The sequence below is a fragment of the Entelurus aequoreus genome, linkage group LG23 (genome assembly GCF_033978785.1).
Source record: "Entelurus aequoreus isolate RoL-2023_Sb linkage group LG23, RoL_Eaeq_v1.1, whole genome shotgun sequence".
NCBI lineage: Eukaryota > Metazoa > Chordata > Actinopteri > Syngnathiformes > Syngnathidae > Entelurus > Entelurus aequoreus.
Genome location: NC_084753.1, coordinates 40937318 through 40952781, shown reverse-complemented (window position 1 = coordinate 40952781; position 15464 = coordinate 40937318). Strand labels below are relative to the sequence as shown.

The 15464-nt window shown below is 39.6% G+C and overlaps 1 protein-coding gene across 1 annotated transcript in view; it reads right to left on the bottom strand.

Annotated features, from left to right (window-relative positions):
- LOC133640823 (ubiquitin-conjugating enzyme E2 D3-like) overlaps positions 1-15464 on the bottom strand; it is a 32819-nt gene that overhangs the window by 2668 nt on the left and 14687 nt on the right. The window contains exons 5-6 of the mRNA XM_062034503.1: positions 12277-12382; positions 11997-12090 (exon numbers count right to left, since the gene is read on the bottom strand). Coding sequence (XP_061890487.1) covers positions 11997-12090; positions 12277-12382 — 200 coding nt within the window. The remainder of the gene's footprint in view (positions 1-11996; positions 12091-12276; positions 12383-15464) is intronic.

Below are 15464 nucleotides of genomic sequence, written 5' to 3'. Positions count from 1 at the left end.
CGGCCGACCGATATCGGGCATCTATAGTTAAAATGGATTATTGACCTATTCAAGGCTCCAATTATTTCACTTTAAAATGTTTTATGTGGAAAATATTGCGTGGTTGCCATACAAAAACATCATTTTCTTTGACTAAAGAGCATAAAACAAACAAAATAATAGCTCAAACGTAAAATGGACAGATATATCTGAAGTTGATCTTGTAACTTAAAGTGTTGAAAGTAAAAAAAACACTAATAAAAATGCATCAATTTGTATGAGTGGGGCACCTTTTGGATCCCAAATATATTTAATGGGATTTTACTTATCTTTTCACTGTGATTACTCAAAAATAATAATACATTTAAATCAATGGTGTCCTGCATTATTGATCTTTTTAAGGCTCTAATTCAGACCTGGGCATTCTGCGGCCCGCGTGAGGCCAATCATAAATTACAAAATAAATGTAAAAAAGTATCTATGTCGAGTGTGCAATACAACGGCGCTGCTTTTGTTTTGAAAAGTGTTACTTGTATTACTTCCGTGTGGACGTATGCGTGATTGTGAGTGAATGTGAACAGCGGCAATCACAAATGACAAAATAAAGTTGAAAAAACATCTATGTCGTGCGCGCAATACAACTGTGCGGCTTTTATTTTGAAAAGTGTTATTTATGGGCGTATGTCCGTGTGTAGCCTGCGAGTGAAGGTGCACAGCGACAAGTGATGCACGGTTTACACCCGAGACGCTAAAAAGAGAAAAGTTGATGAGGAATGGCGTGTTTTCAACAAGACATGGACTGCCTAGCAACGTTCCCTCTAAGGTGCGCGCCTGCACAATTGCGCACTGCTCAAGCGTCCTCTGCGCACAGCAAATATATGCCGCGCACCAAATCAAATCCCATCTGAATTCTAAACAAAATAAACACATTTATTCTATGTAATTTTTCAATGCAACTTTGAGTGACAGTGACAACAAGCGGCCCTAACGTTGTTCGTAAACACCGTTCAATTATTGTAACGTCTATCGAGATGCTTCGAGGACAGGAATTATATCGATCACTTTATTGAGCAAAACTGTTTATATTCGGCCATAACCACACCAAAAACATGAGTAAAACACTTCTATCTCGAAAAAGTAGTCATTTTCTGCCGTACAAACCAGGCCAAAACCAACTTGTCACCTGTCACCAACACGCATAGCACTAAACCACTGGTGCGTTTATGGCCACACAAAAAGTCGGACAACTCAAACACCACACAAAGTTACACTATGACTCCTCAGTCATACGTGTGCTTATTTTACTGTCATTTATTATTAATGTTAATTTATTTATATAAATCATGGAATGCTGTTACTAGAGAGAGTTACAGGAATGCACACTTCATCCTATGCTTACATTTCATTGTGCAACAGGAGGATGTTTAAGGGGAACTAAATGTGATCTCTAAAAGGGGTACAAATGATTTCCAAAGCAGTGTTTTTGGTATAAAGTTAAGTTAGGTTAAATGAAAGTATTATTATTATTATTAATATTATTATTTATCTTACAGTATACATCAAAAATAATATTGAGCAAAATTTAATTGAAATACTGTCGATGTGGCCCTCCAGCAGTGCTCGGGTTGCTCATGCGGCCCCCGGTAAAAATTAATTGCCCACCCCTGCTCTAATTACTTCACATCTAACATTGTTTCTGAATGTTTTGGGCAGTGGGGGAAATACTGCATATTTCAGTTTTATTATAAAAAAACAAAGTTGTCTTTGACAGAAATGGCATAAAACCTTTTTTTTTTTTTTTTAAACTTTATATCAACCTGAAGTTGATATACTGTAGAGATTTACTGTAAGCGTTAAATAAAAAATGTAAATAAAAATGTACTTGTTTTTAACATTTTAATAACTTCGACCAGGGGTGTCCAAACTTTTTCCACTGAGGGCCGCACACTGAAAAATCAAAGCACGCGGGGGCCATTTTGATATAATTTCATTTTCAAAACCTATAAAATATACACTTTTTTTTTTTTTAACCTTTGGGCCTCCCTCAAGTTAGGTCCTAGGGACCCAGAAGGGTTTCAGTCTTAAAAAAGGTTAAAAATAAGTCATATATTATTTATTTTTTATTAAACGCTTGAATCTCTAACTCAACTTCATATTTGAAGTTTGATCAACTTCAAATATATATATATATATATATATATATATATATATATATATATATATATATATATATATATATATATATATATATATATATTTGAAGTATATAATATATATATATTTGAAGTTGATCAAACGTCAAATATGAAGTTGAATTAGAGATTCAAGCGTTTAATAAAAAATAAATAATATATGACTTATTTTTAACCTTTTTTATATATATATATATTTTTTAATTTTATGAGCTTTTTGTCAAAATCCAATTTTTTGGGGCAAAAATATAAGATGTACAGTATTTTTCCCAAAAATATTTTCAAAGTGGAATATTTGATGTGAAGTAATTGGATCCCTAAATAGGTCAATAATTAATAGCAAAATTGATTTTTTAATTCCAATAAAATTCTTGGGGATCCAAAAGTGCCCCACTCAAAAAGGTCATGCTTTTTTATTTTTACAATCAACACTTAAATCTCTATATCAGCTTCAGATAAAATACAATGTAATTAGTTTAGTATATTCATAATATCAATATAATAATTAGTATTAGTATATAATTAGTATGTATTTTTTTGAAATAATTTTCATATTTTTTTTATTTGTATTTATGTCCTTTTTGTCCTAAAATCAGTCAATAATTCATAGCAACATTGATTTTGATTATTTTTTGATAAATTATTTAAAAGAAAAAGTGTTATTAGATTCAACAATGCAACTTTTTCTGATTGCATTTCACCTATTTGCTCTTTTATTTAGAAAATGTTTTAGTATTTTTAGAATGATGTGCTGCGGGCCGGTAAAACAGCTGCGGGCCGCAAATGGCCCCCGGGCCACACTTTGGACACTACTGACTTAGACCCTTTAAGGGTCTTAGTCAGACCCCCCGGGAGCCCTAACGGTAACATTTTTTTTTTTTTTTAATATTTTGTTATGGTTTGAAAATGAAAAATATCAAAATGTGTCTGTTTATCTGTGTTGGCCCTGTGATGAGGTGGCGACTTGTCCAGGGTGTACACCGCCTTCCGCCCGAAGGCAGCTGAGATAGGCTCCAGCACCCCCCGCGACCCCAAAAAGAACAAGCGGTAGAAAATGGATGGAGGATGGCCCTCGCATGTTTTAATATTTCCGTGTGCGGCCCTCAGTGGAAAAAGTTTGGACACCCCTGCCCTAAATAGTTGCAGTTTTGTGTCATCTCCGGTGTTGGGTTAATTACTGAAAATCAGTAACTAGTTACAGTTACTTTATTTCAAAAGTAACTCAGTTACTAACTAAGTTACACCAAAAAGCAATGCGTTACTGTGAAAAGTAACTATTTAGTTACTTCTTTTTTATTTAAAGCTCCCATTAATGCTCTTTTAGCCTTCATTTCAGTAGTTATTGCACTGGAGAATAATACGATCTGTGGATCAGCGCTAGGAATGTCCAAAATGAGGTCCCAGGGACCCCATCAAGTCATACAAATCCTGCAGTACATTTTTTTGGGGTCCCAGCGTTTTGAAAAAGAAAAAAAAAAGATAAATGTATGCATTATTCTGTTACATCTCACATTCTATATTGTGTTTTGGAAAAAGGTCATAAACATTAATTCATTAAAAAAATAATAATAAAAAAAGAAAAATAATGTGTATGCATATGTAAACATTCATTCACTTCTTTCCTTCATGGATCTAAACTTTACCGCTGCTGGTAGTTTTTTCTCTGTTTTTATTGAATAAGTTGTAGGTGTATTTATTTCAGTACAAAAGTGTTTTGCTTGGGTCATGAAATGATGATAATGGTGTGCCAGGGCATACATACATTTTATATTTAACGCTTAAATCTCTGGAGTCTACATCAACTTCACATCTATCCCTCATTTCAAAGTGTTTGTTTTTTTGTTTGTTCTCCGCCCTTTTTTGTCACACAAAACTATGTTTTTAATGGCAAACACACAAGATATGCAAAATCTTCCACCAAAAAATTTTTTCAAAGTGGAATATTTGATGTGAAGTAATGGGAACCTTGGATAAGTCAATCATTCATAATAACATTGATTTTGATGCAATATTATTAGATATGTCCGATAATATCGGCCTGCCAATATTATCGGCCGATATATGCGTTAAAATGTAATATCGGAAATTATCGGTATCGTTTTTTTTTTATTATCGGTATCGGGTTTTTTTTTTTTAATTTTTTTATTTTTATTAAATCAACATAAAAAACACAAGATACACTTACAATTAGTACACCAACCCAAAAAAGCTCCCTCCCCCATTTACACTCATTCACACAAAAGGGTTGTTTCTTTCTGTTATTAATATTCTGCTTCCTACATTATATATCAATATATATCAATACAGTCTGCAAGGGATACAGTCCGTAAGCACACATGATTGTGCGTGCTGCTGCTCCACTAATAGTACTAACCTTTAACAGTTAATTTGACTCATTTTCATTAATTAGTAGTTTCTATGTAACTGTTTTTATATTGTTGTACTTTCTTTTTTATTCAAGAAAATGTTTTTAATTTATTTATCTTATTTTACTAATTTTTTAAAAAAGTACCTTATCTTCACCATACCTGGTTGTCCAAATTAGGCATAATAATGTGTTAATTCCACGACTGCATATATCGGTTGATATCGGTATCGGTAATTAAAGAGTTGGACAATATCGGAATATCGGATATCGGCAAAAAGCCATTATCGGACATCCCTAAATATTATGTTTTGAGCAATGACAGTTTGAAAGAAATTGATTAACGTGGACTTAAACAAGTTGAAAAACTTATTGGGGTGTTACCATTTAGTGGTCAATTGTACAGAATATGTACTGTACTGTGCAATCTACTAATAAAAGTCTCTCGCTTTCTGTCTCTGCCCCTCCCTCACGAATGCTGCTGCGCGCACACCTTCACAATTTGTTTTGTTTTTAACCCCTTCTTAACCCTGAACGTACATAGAAAATACAAGCAACCCTAACTCAAAATGCCGGACATTTGAGGCATTTAAGAAACTCCGCCCTGACAGCTCCGCAAAAGAGGACATGTCCGAGGAAAAGAGGACGTACGGTCAGTCTAGAACAGGGGTCACCAACGCGGTGCCCGCGGGCACCAGGTAGCCCGCAAGGACCAGATGAGTAGCCCGCTGGCCTAGAATTTTAAAATCCAAGAAAATATTTTAAAGACTTGGTCTTCACTAACTGACAAAGAAACAGATAACAGATTTGGTGTCCAGTTCAAAGTGAGACATGATTTATTTAAAAATTTGAGAGTTGACTTTTGTATTTTACACGAGTTATTTGTACAAACATGGTGCAAAGTAATTCATGATTTGTTAAATTGTTTTAGTGGCTAGCTAGTTAAAATGGGATATTCTGATTTCACAAGACTCTTAGAAGTGATCATTTGAAAATGTTCAATTTGAAAAATGTGCACTTAGAGAAAATATAAAAATTAAGTGTTGCATATTGATATTTATCTGTTTCTATATATATTTATTGTGAGAAATCATTGAGATGATCAGTGTTTCCACAAAGATAAATATCATTAATTATTAATAATAACATAGTTAAAGGTAAATTAAGCAAATAGGCTATTTCTGGCCATTTATTTGTGTATCAAACTGGTAGCCCTTCGCATTAATCAGTACCCAAAAAATAGCTCTCGGTTTCAAAAAGGTTGGTGACCCCTGCTCTAGAATATCTCCATGTTAAGAAACTCTGCTTCAGCTCCACCATGATGTCTTGTTAGTAAACACAGACAAGCCCCCCCCCACCCCCACACCGAGCGTCTCTCTTCTCCGGCTTGTGACACAGGAGGAATCAGAAGGACGACACTGCAACTCTCTGATAAAACACTCAGATCTTCTGTTTTTAGCCGATACGACATAAAAAAATAACGTAAAATAACGCATCATTAGTATCGGTAACTGAGTTACTTAATATAAAAAAATAACGCGTTAGATTACTAGTTACCGCCGAAACTAACAGCGTTACAATAACGCGTTATTCCCACCACTGTCGCTAACACACACACAGGTTATCATTTGGAATGTGACTTGTGGGGACCAGCCTTTCTACAGGTTGTGGAGGCATAAACAAAATGGTGTAAAATGTCCACTGGCCAGTTAGCTCATACACGTCTTTAAATCTCTGGATTGATGAAGTAATGTGCTGATCATTCTTACTGGGGACCCTAGGGGAAAATACTTCATATGGTTCATGGGGACCACATTTAAATCATTTTGCATCATTCACACAAATTTGTACGTGACTACTGAGGACCATTTAAAAAAAATATGTCTTACACTCAAACTAAGCAGTAAATGCTTAAAAATCACTTAGGCATCTTCAGAATGGATCTGACTATCATTTAAAAAGGTTTCCCTTTAGGGGACCTGTTTTTTTGTCCCCATACCATCAGAGGTCCCCGAAAGGTGACTGTGTAAACAGAGCCATGTCCCCATTAAGTACACACGTACACACGCACACACAGTGACTCGTGGCCACACCCAAACTCTCTCAATATTCCAATGACTGCTGCCTTTAAAAGAGACTAACATCACACGGGTGTGGAAAGCAGGCGTACGGTCGCGGTCAAAAGTGTACATACACTTGTAAAGAACATGATGTCATGGCTGTCTTGACTTTCCAATCATTTCTACAACTCTTATTTTTTTGTGATTGGAGCACATACTTGTTGGTCACTAAAAACATTCATGAAGTTTGCTTCTTTTATGGGTCTACTGGAAATGTGAGCAAATGTGCTGGGTCAAAAGTATACATACAGCAATGTTAATATTTGCTTACATGTCCCTTGGCAAGTTTACCTGCAATAAGGCGCTTTTGGTAGCCATCCACAAGCTTCTGCTGGAATTTTTGACCACAAAATTGGTGCAGTTCAGCTAAATGTGCTGCTTTTCTGACATGGACTTGTTTCTTCAGCATTGTCCACACGTTTTAAGTCAGGACTTTGGGAAGGCCATTCTAAAACCTTCATTCTAGCCTGATTTAGCCATTCCTTTACCACTTTTGACATGTGTTTTCGGTCGCGTATTATTGAGGGTCCCCCACTCTGGTCTTAACAGAGACAGAACCTATTTTATTGATTTTAGGTGTGATTATTTTATTTAAGTGCAACATTTTGCTTACAGAGTATATTTTATTTGTATTATTTGTTTTGATTTAACTTGATATTTACATTTTAAGATTTCAAAGGGTATACTGTCATTATTATGCATTGTCACGACATTAGTGGTTAATTTGGGCTCAAATAAATAAATAAATGGCAATAATTTGTAAGTCCAGCAAATATTGTTACCTCCCAGGCCTACTGATATGTGGCTTTTAGGTTGAGGTCTGATCGGGACTAGATGTTGCCATCCACACCAATATCGCCCCCTTGTGGTGGAAAATTGTAACAGTGGTAACTTCCTTCTGCATGCTCCGATCTTCCTGAAATGTTGGGTGGTGGGTGAGGGCATTGGGAGTGACATGACCACGTGTGTCATGCTTGCCCGCCGACTCACGGCAACCCGCGGCTCAAGAGCCATATGTGGCTCTTTAGCGCCACCCTAGTGGCTCCCTGGACATGACACCAACCTTCCTAATTGTTAGAAATCCCACTTTTTATAGTAAACATGCTTCACTGATGCGTATTTGGCTAGTGCTGTTTTGTCCTACTATTTATTTACAGCAGTCCTTGAACTCACCGTAGTTTTCGTACAACTTTCTCCGACGCTGCCACAGTAAGACGTGTTGTATGGCACCCCTTCTTTGTCTCATTTTGTCAACCAAACTTTTTATACTGTGCGTGAATGCAGAATAATGAGCTTTGTTGAGGTTATGGACTTGTTGGAGTGCCAATTAAGGCATATTTGGTCAGCGCATGACTGCTAACTAATCGATGCTAACATGCTATTTAGGCTAGCATCATTATGCCTTGTTTGTAAGCATATTTGAGCTCTTAAATGTATTTCACTTATGTCCTCTGTGTATTTAATGTATATATGCATGTCTCATGACACATTATCTGTATGTAATATTGGCTGCATTTCTCATAGTTTGTGTGCAAAGTTGTTCCAGACCACAGCAAACATTACCCAGCTTGCAAAGATTATAATAAATCCATTAGAAGACAGCCTGTCATTTAGTTTAATTTGGAAACAAACATCTATAACTTTGACCATTCTAAGCCAGTAACTCCCAGAGTTATGTCACACTCTGAGAAGCCTCCATTTTAATAATGTTTTCCAATGTTGTAAAAATGTGTAGAATAAATATTACATTTCTGTCAACAAAGATTTGCGTCAGTACGCGACAAATAGTCCTTTTGATAGTAGGCTAATACAGCTACATCATGTGTTGTCTTCATTATAACACTTATAGTGTCCTGGGCATGACGTTAAAGTGCATCCGGCAATGGAGGCTCCTCTATGGGGTCTTGGGGCACTAGGAGGTTAACCCCTTTACTACTGTTACCCCAGGTAGCCCTTGGCAAAGGCCTAGTACCTGACTGCCCCCTAGCCAGGGATACGGTGAAGACCTCAACGGCGGAGCATGCAGAAGACGGTAGATTTAAGAACTACCACAATGGCTGCGTTGGCGGAAGAAGGCTGCAGCAGAAAAAGGTCCCCAGTCGTCTTGGACTCCATGCCACTGGACCCTGACCCGTTTCTGTCAAGGATCGTGTGGTGACTGTCTGTGCACCAGTCTCCCCACGTAAAGCAAAGTCACGCACAGGCATCCTCCATAAAAGGGATACACCCCTACCAGGAGGATCGTCATACTCGTTCGAGTGACTGCCGATGATAACACTTATATAAAAAGGTAGGGGTGTAGCGGTACATGTATTTGTATTGAACCGTTTCGGTATGGGGGTTTCGGTTCGGTTCGGAGGTGTACCGAACGAGTTTCCACACGAACATATGAAGTAGCCGCCTAAGCTAAAGTCTTAACAAGCTGCTCCGCTTCGTTCTGCCTGCCTCTGTCAGCACTCTGCAGCACCCAGCATTGTCCCACCCACACAACCATCTGATTGGTTACAACACAGAGCGGTAACAGCCAATCAGCACTGCGTATTCAGAGCGCTAACAGCCAATCAGCAGTGCATATTCAGAGCGCATGGAGTCAGTGCTCCTGCGTCGTCATGAGCAGGTAGGTGTTTAGCAGGTAAGCATCAGGCAGCGGACTCTCCCCAAATGATAACACCTTCCAGTCAACTACCGTATTTTTCGGAGTATAAGTCGCACCTGCCGAAAATGCATAATAAAGAAGAAAAAAAACATAAAACGCACTGGCCAAACTATGAAAAAAAACTGCGACTTATAGGCCGAAAAATACGGTACTAGTAACATCACTATGAGCCCGTTGACCTTCTAGAAACATAACGGCAGCTGAGCTTGCTCGCAGTCTTGGCTTGAGGTGAAGGCTAATTAGCTTTTAGCGTAACGTTAGCTTTTTGCTGTCTGTGTGTGTGTGTGTTACGGACAGCAAAGCCCTGTCTGTTATTTCACTTTACCTTTTTCTGTGTTGAAGCAGCAAAAAAGGACATTATGTTCAATGAAGAATTTCTGTCTCTGATAGTTGATATAATAATGTAACTGCTTCATAAAGCCTACATGAACTCCATGGTGTTCAGGGATGAATAGTCTCTCCTATTGCTATTGTACTATTTTTTTTTTTAGCTATAGTTACGTTAATCATTAGTAATGGAGCAGCCTAGTTTTGAATGGCAGGGTCCCTGCTATCACATGTTGATAAAAATATAACATTTACATCAGGGGTGACCAAAGTGCGGCCCGGGGGCCATTTGTGGCCCGCAGTTGATTGTTTACTGGCCCACCACACATTCTGGAAATGATATAGCAAAAATGTAAAAAACATTTAAAAAAAGTGGAATGAGTTGACATCTAACTAGAAAAAGTTGCAATGTTGACACAAAGCTGCCATGCAGGCTGTTTTTTTTTTCTCTTTTGTCTCTTTATTTTTTATTTTGTTTGCCATTGCTCAAAAAAAAAAAAAAAAATCAATGTTATACTGGATTATTGACCTATTCAAGGCTCCAATTATTTCAAATATTTCACTTTAAAATGTTTTATGTGGAAAATATTGCAGAAAATATTGTGAGGTTGCCATACAAAAACATCAACGTTTTCTTTGGATAAAGAGCATAAAACAAACAAAATAATAGTTCAAACGTAAAATGGACAGATATATCTGAAGTTGATCTTGTAACTTAAGTGTTAAAAGTAAAAAAAAAAACACTAATAAAAATGCATCACTTTCTGAGTGGGGCACCTCTTGGATCCCAAATATATTTAATGGGATTTTACTTATCTTTTCACTGTGATTACTCAAAAATAATAATAAATTAAAAGCAATGGTGTCCTGCATTATTGATCTTTTTAAGGCTCTAATTACTTCACATCTAACATTGCTTTCTGAATGTTTTGGGCAGTGGGGAAAATACTGCATATTTCAGTTTTATTATGAAAAAACAAAGTTGTCTTTGACAGAAAAGGCATAAAACCTTTTTTTTTTTTTTTTTAACTTTATATCAACCTGAATTTGATATACTGTAGAGATTTACTGTAAGCTTTAAATAACAAATGTACTTGTTTTTAACATTTTAATGACTTAGACCCTTTATGGGTCTAAGTCAGACCCCCCGGGAGCCCTAAAGGTAAAAATGTTTTTTAATTTTTTAAATCATATATTTTGTTATTGTTTGAAAATGAAAAACATCAAAAGGTGTCTGTTTCTCTGTGTTGGCCCTGTGATGAGGTGGCGACTTGTCCAGGGTGTACCCCGCCTTCAGCCCGAATGCAGCTGAGATAGGCTCCAGCACCCCCCGCGACCCCAAAAAGAACAAACGGTAGAAAATGGATGGATGGATGGCCCTCGCATGTTTTAATTTTTCCGTGTGCAGACCTCAGTGGAAAAAGTTTGGACACCCCTGATTTACATAATAAAAATCAACTCCAGGCTTCCCAAATGCTGTAATAAATTAAGCATGATGAGTTGACTTGAAACTGTTTAGTGTTGCACTTATTATATGTAGAAGAAAAGTTTTGTCATCTTATTTAATCTGAGCAACAACTTGAGGCAGATTAATGTTGATTAACGTGGGCAGAATTATTATAGTGTTCCCAATGTTAAAAGGATAAAGCCATTGTTTACAAATTTGGTAAATAAATAACCAAAAAATTTGTATTTTATTGTTTTCTTACTGTACCGAAAATGAACCGAACCGTGACCTCTACACCGAGGTATGTACCGAACCGAAATTTTTGTGTACCGTTACACCGCTAATATAAGGCGTTTAGTTTTTTGCGGCTACAAACATTTGTTTTTTTGGTCCAATATGGCTCTTTCAACATTTTGGGTTGCCGACCCCTGGCATAGTTGCACCGGGTGCAAGGGCCTTTTCAACGCTGACTTTGACTTTTGTCGTTAGTCCAGGATAAAGATCGCGTCATTCTTTGGACCGGCAATCTAGACCTGCTCTGCAACCTGGCGTGTTCACTAATGGGCGGGGGAAGTAAACTAGGGTTGGGTGTGCGTGTGTGTGTTCCTTTACCTGAAACTAACTGAAAAAGACGTTGCCGGAGAGCAAATACATGTGCACACACAGATTAGTATCAGTCGCATGTACAAAAAAAATCCATACATATACTTTGTAAACACTTAGTTGTGTAGATTAATCAAATACAAATCAATCCCAGGGCGCCAGCCAAGATGCAGCAGCGCTTACCCCCCTAAAGCATGGCGTACTTGGCTGTCCACTCCTGAGCTAGTTTATTGTACCTGAGAGTGAAAGCAGGTTACGTCCCCACACATTTTGGTATTTTTGACATTGGTTTGAAAGAAGTACCCACTTGCAGGTATCTGTTTTGTAGATTCGTGCGATCTCTGGCACTAGGGGGTCATCAGGGTTGGGGTCACATAGGAGTGAGCAAATGGAGAGAAGAACTACATGGAGACAGAGTGGGGAGTGAAAACAATTATTAGCAGGTGTGATCTAAAACACTGACGAGTCATTCCATGATATGTCAAAACAGTTCCTGGTAGTCGAGCCAACATACTAGCCAATTAAATCATTTGCTGACAAACTTCCTCGTCAAAAGTTTACAAGCAGATGACAGTTGGCGGTCTTACCTTTAGAAATGGTAAGTGCCGGAGACCACTGTGATCTGAGAATGTCCAGACAGATACTGCCGTTACTGTTAATATTTGGGTGGTAAATTCTTGTTGTGAACGCAACCTGCAGAGAGAAAACAAAAAAAGAAGGAAAATTCACGCCGAGCTAGAAGATCTTGATTCTTTTCACACAGTGGAATGTCAGGTATGACAAGGGCAGTTCAGGACAAGTCTCCTGAAAAACATGTTCGCTGTTTTTACAAACTATACTTTAACATTTGAATGTCATGACGCATTGGCCATATTAGGGCTAAACAAGTATGTCAGCATACAAACATCACATGAAAACCTCTTCATTTCAAGGCTGCTGTCCTCTCCTTATGATGGTCGGTGAGCTAGCACGTACCAATGATCCTAGGAGCTACAGTAAGTTGTCGGGGGGAATTCTATCCCCAGAAAAAAAACATGTCCTAGGTGAGGGTCCAGAAAGAAAGCAGCTCAAAAGATCCCTATGAAGTCAAGAAAACATGGACACAAGTTCCCCGCCTTATCTGGAGTCAAGCCTGAATAGTGAGCGTCTGGTGACCGTGGTCACGGGGCAGCCCGAAGAGGCAAGGTGGGCTCACCACTCATGGGAAGGGATATACGGGTCGCGTGTATCGTGAGCTGGGTGGCAGCCGAAGACGGGGACCTGTCCGGTCTGACCCTCAGCTTCAGAAGTTAGCTCTAAAAACGTGGAACGTCACTTCTCTGGGTAGGAAGAATGCCGAGCTGGTGCGTGAGGTGGACAAGTTCCGGATAGATGGAGTCCGACTAACCTTGATGCACGGCCAGGGCTCTGGAACCAGACTGCGACAAGGGATGAACTTACTTCGGCTCTGGCATTGCAGCTAGGGAGAGGAGATAGTTGGGGTGGAAATACTTGCTGCTCCCCAGCTCCCCTACTCAGTGGCCTAGTGGTTCGAGTGTCCGCCCTGAGATCGGTAGGTTGTGCGTTCAAACCCCGGCCGAGTCATACCAAAGACTATAAAAATGGGACCCATTACCTCCCTGCTTGGCACTCAGCATCAAGGGTTGGAATTGGGGGTTAAATCTCCAAAAATGATTCCCGGGCGCGGCAACGCTGCTGCCCACTGATCCCCTCACCTCCCAGGGGGTGAACAAGGGGACGGGTCAAATGCAGAGGACAAATTTCACCACACCAAGTGTGTGTGTGACAATCATCGGTACTTTAACTAACTAACCCAAAGTCTGTACCTTGGAGTTTAGCCCGGTAGACGAGAAGGTAATGTCCCTTTGCCCCTGGTGGGATGGGGAAGGGTCCTGACTGTTTGTGCTCACACACCAAACAGCAGTTCAGAGTACCCGTCCTCTTCGGAGTTCTTATAGTACTGGAAAGTGCTCCCCGACTGATTCCTTTGTCCTGCTAAGGGACTTCAACGCTCACATTGGCAGCGACCGTGAGACCTAGAGAGACGTGATTGGAAGAAACTGCCACCCCGATTCAAACCAAAGTGGTGTTTTGTTATTGGACTTTTGTGCCGGTCGTAGATTGTCCATCATAAACATGTTCAAGCATAAGGGCTTCCATGTGCACCTAGAACCAGGAAAACCGGGGCCGCAATTAGATGATTGACTTTGCGGTTTTGTTGTTGGACTTGCGTCTAAAATGTTTTCAAATTTGTTTTTTACTTTGTTATATTCTACAGAATATTTGTTTCGTATTTATTTTCAAAAGTTATTTTTTCTATGCTACGTTTGTGCCTCTCAAGACCTCAGGTTGCCTCTAAACTTATTGATGTTAATCCACCTTTTGCTTTCTTTTTTATCAAATCTAGAATCGATGAGAACTGATAAAGAACCAAATCGTTAAGCAGAATTGAAAGTGGAATCGGAACCAGAAAAATCTTATTAATTCCGCCCAGATTTCCTTAAGGTACGGGTCTGGATACTGTGGGGCTGTCTTGGATGACAAGACTCTGCTGCATTGCTTGGACATCAGAGGCGGTGCCTCTGGATTGGCAGGCCGGGGTGGTAGTTCCCCTTTAATAAAAGGGGTACCGGAGGCTCTGTCCCAACTATTGTGCATCACACTTCCCAGCCTTTCTAGTAAGGTCTGTTGTGATTTACTGAGGAGGAGGCTACACCAGATATTAAAACCTTGGATTCAAGAAGGACCAGCGTGGTTTTTGTCCTAGTCGTGGAACTGTGGACAAGCTCTATACTCTCGGCCGAGTCCTTGAGGGTGAAATGGGATTTTTCCCCAAACGTGTCCCTTGGGAAGTCCTGTGGGGAATACTCCAGAAATATGGAGAATCAGGCCCTCTGAGTGCGTCCACTCCCCGTATGATTAGAGTCAGAGCTTGTTCCACATCAGTGAGTCGGACCAGTTTCCAGTGAGAGTTGGACTCTGCCAGGGCTGCGCTTTGTCACCCATTTTGTTAACAACCTTTATGGACAGAATTCCCCTAAGGTGGCATCAGGATTAGGTCTCTGCTTTTTGCAGATGTGATCTAGTTGTAATTTTTAAGTCTCACAAGATCGGTTTACAGCCGAATGCGAAGCGACTGGGATGAGAAACACCGCTTCTAAATCAGAGTCCATGAATTTCGGGGTGGAGTGTCAGGGAAGAGCAAATCGTGGGATCGACAGACTGATCGGTGCGGCGTCGGGAGTGATGCAGACTGTGCTTTGGCCCCTTGTGGTGAACAGGGAGCTAAACAGGAAGGCAAAGCCCTTCATTTACCAATCAATCTAGGTTCCGACCATCACCTACACTCATGAGCGTTGGGTTGTGACCGAAAGGGCCAAGATGGCGGAGATTGAGCTTTCTCAGTCGGGTGGCGGGGCACTCCCTTATAAATAGAGTGAAGCTCCGTCATTCGGGTGGGGCTCGGAGCCAAGTCACTCCTCCTCCACATCGAGAGGAGCCAGATGAAGTGGCTCAAGTATCTGGTAAGAATGCGCCTCGAGACACCTCCCTGGGGAGGTGTTTAGGGCATGTCGGACCGGTAAGAGGCCACGGGGAAGACCCAGGACACGAGAGCCAGCTGCCTTGGACGATGTAGCTAGGCAGAGGTCTGGAAGTCTGGCCTTCTCTGCTTAGGCTGCAACCCAAACTTAAAACTAGTTGCCTGACTTGTAAAGGAACATTTCGATGGCGGGAATTTGACCGAGAAACTATTGGACAATGGGACAAAATATTT